The sequence below is a fragment of the Penaeus monodon genome, chromosome 19 (assembly GCF_015228065.2).
Source record: "Penaeus monodon isolate SGIC_2016 chromosome 19, NSTDA_Pmon_1, whole genome shotgun sequence".
Lineage (NCBI taxonomy): Eukaryota > Metazoa > Arthropoda > Malacostraca > Decapoda > Penaeidae > Penaeus > Penaeus monodon.
The window spans coordinates 19,180,720-19,181,117 of record NC_051404.1 but is presented as its reverse complement, the minus strand read 5'-3'; the positions used below and the strand labels follow the sequence as shown (position 1 = coordinate 19,181,117).

The 398-nt window shown below is 38.9% G+C and overlaps 1 protein-coding gene across 1 annotated transcript in view; it reads left to right on the top strand.

Moving 5' to 3' along the window:
- Positions 1–398, top strand: part of LOC119585114 (tetratricopeptide repeat protein 36 homolog) — a 4,633-nt gene that overhangs the window by 2,726 nt on the left and 1,509 nt on the right. The window contains exon 4 of the mRNA XM_037933743.1: positions 160–332. Within this exon, the coding sequence (XP_037789671.1) occupies positions 160–332 (173 nt within the window). The remainder of the gene's footprint in view (positions 1–159; positions 333–398) is intronic.

Sequence of the window (398 nt, the reverse complement as noted above, 5' to 3'; positions counted from 1 at the left end):
TATTTCAATAATATTAAATCAGTCCTTTATCTATTAGTTTACTAACTTCAGGGTATTAAGAGCAAAGCAGAGAACTTAAAGCCCATAGCCATATGAAAAGTCAACAGGAAAAAATATTATCCATGTACAGTATTTCACAATTATTTTCTAAATCAACAGAGGCAATGGCAGATCTCAACACAGCAATAGAAATCTCCAAAGGCAAAGGACGAGCTGCCTGCCAAGCATTTACACAAAGAGCCATGATCCATCGCCTGCAGGGGAATGATGATTTGGCAAGGGAAGATTTCCAGGCTGCTAGCAATCTCGGCTCAGAATTTGCCAAAGCACAGGTAAGTAATTCTCATGTAGAAATGTACATTTGAAGGTATGTGCATTCAGAGGGGTCTCAGACCAAT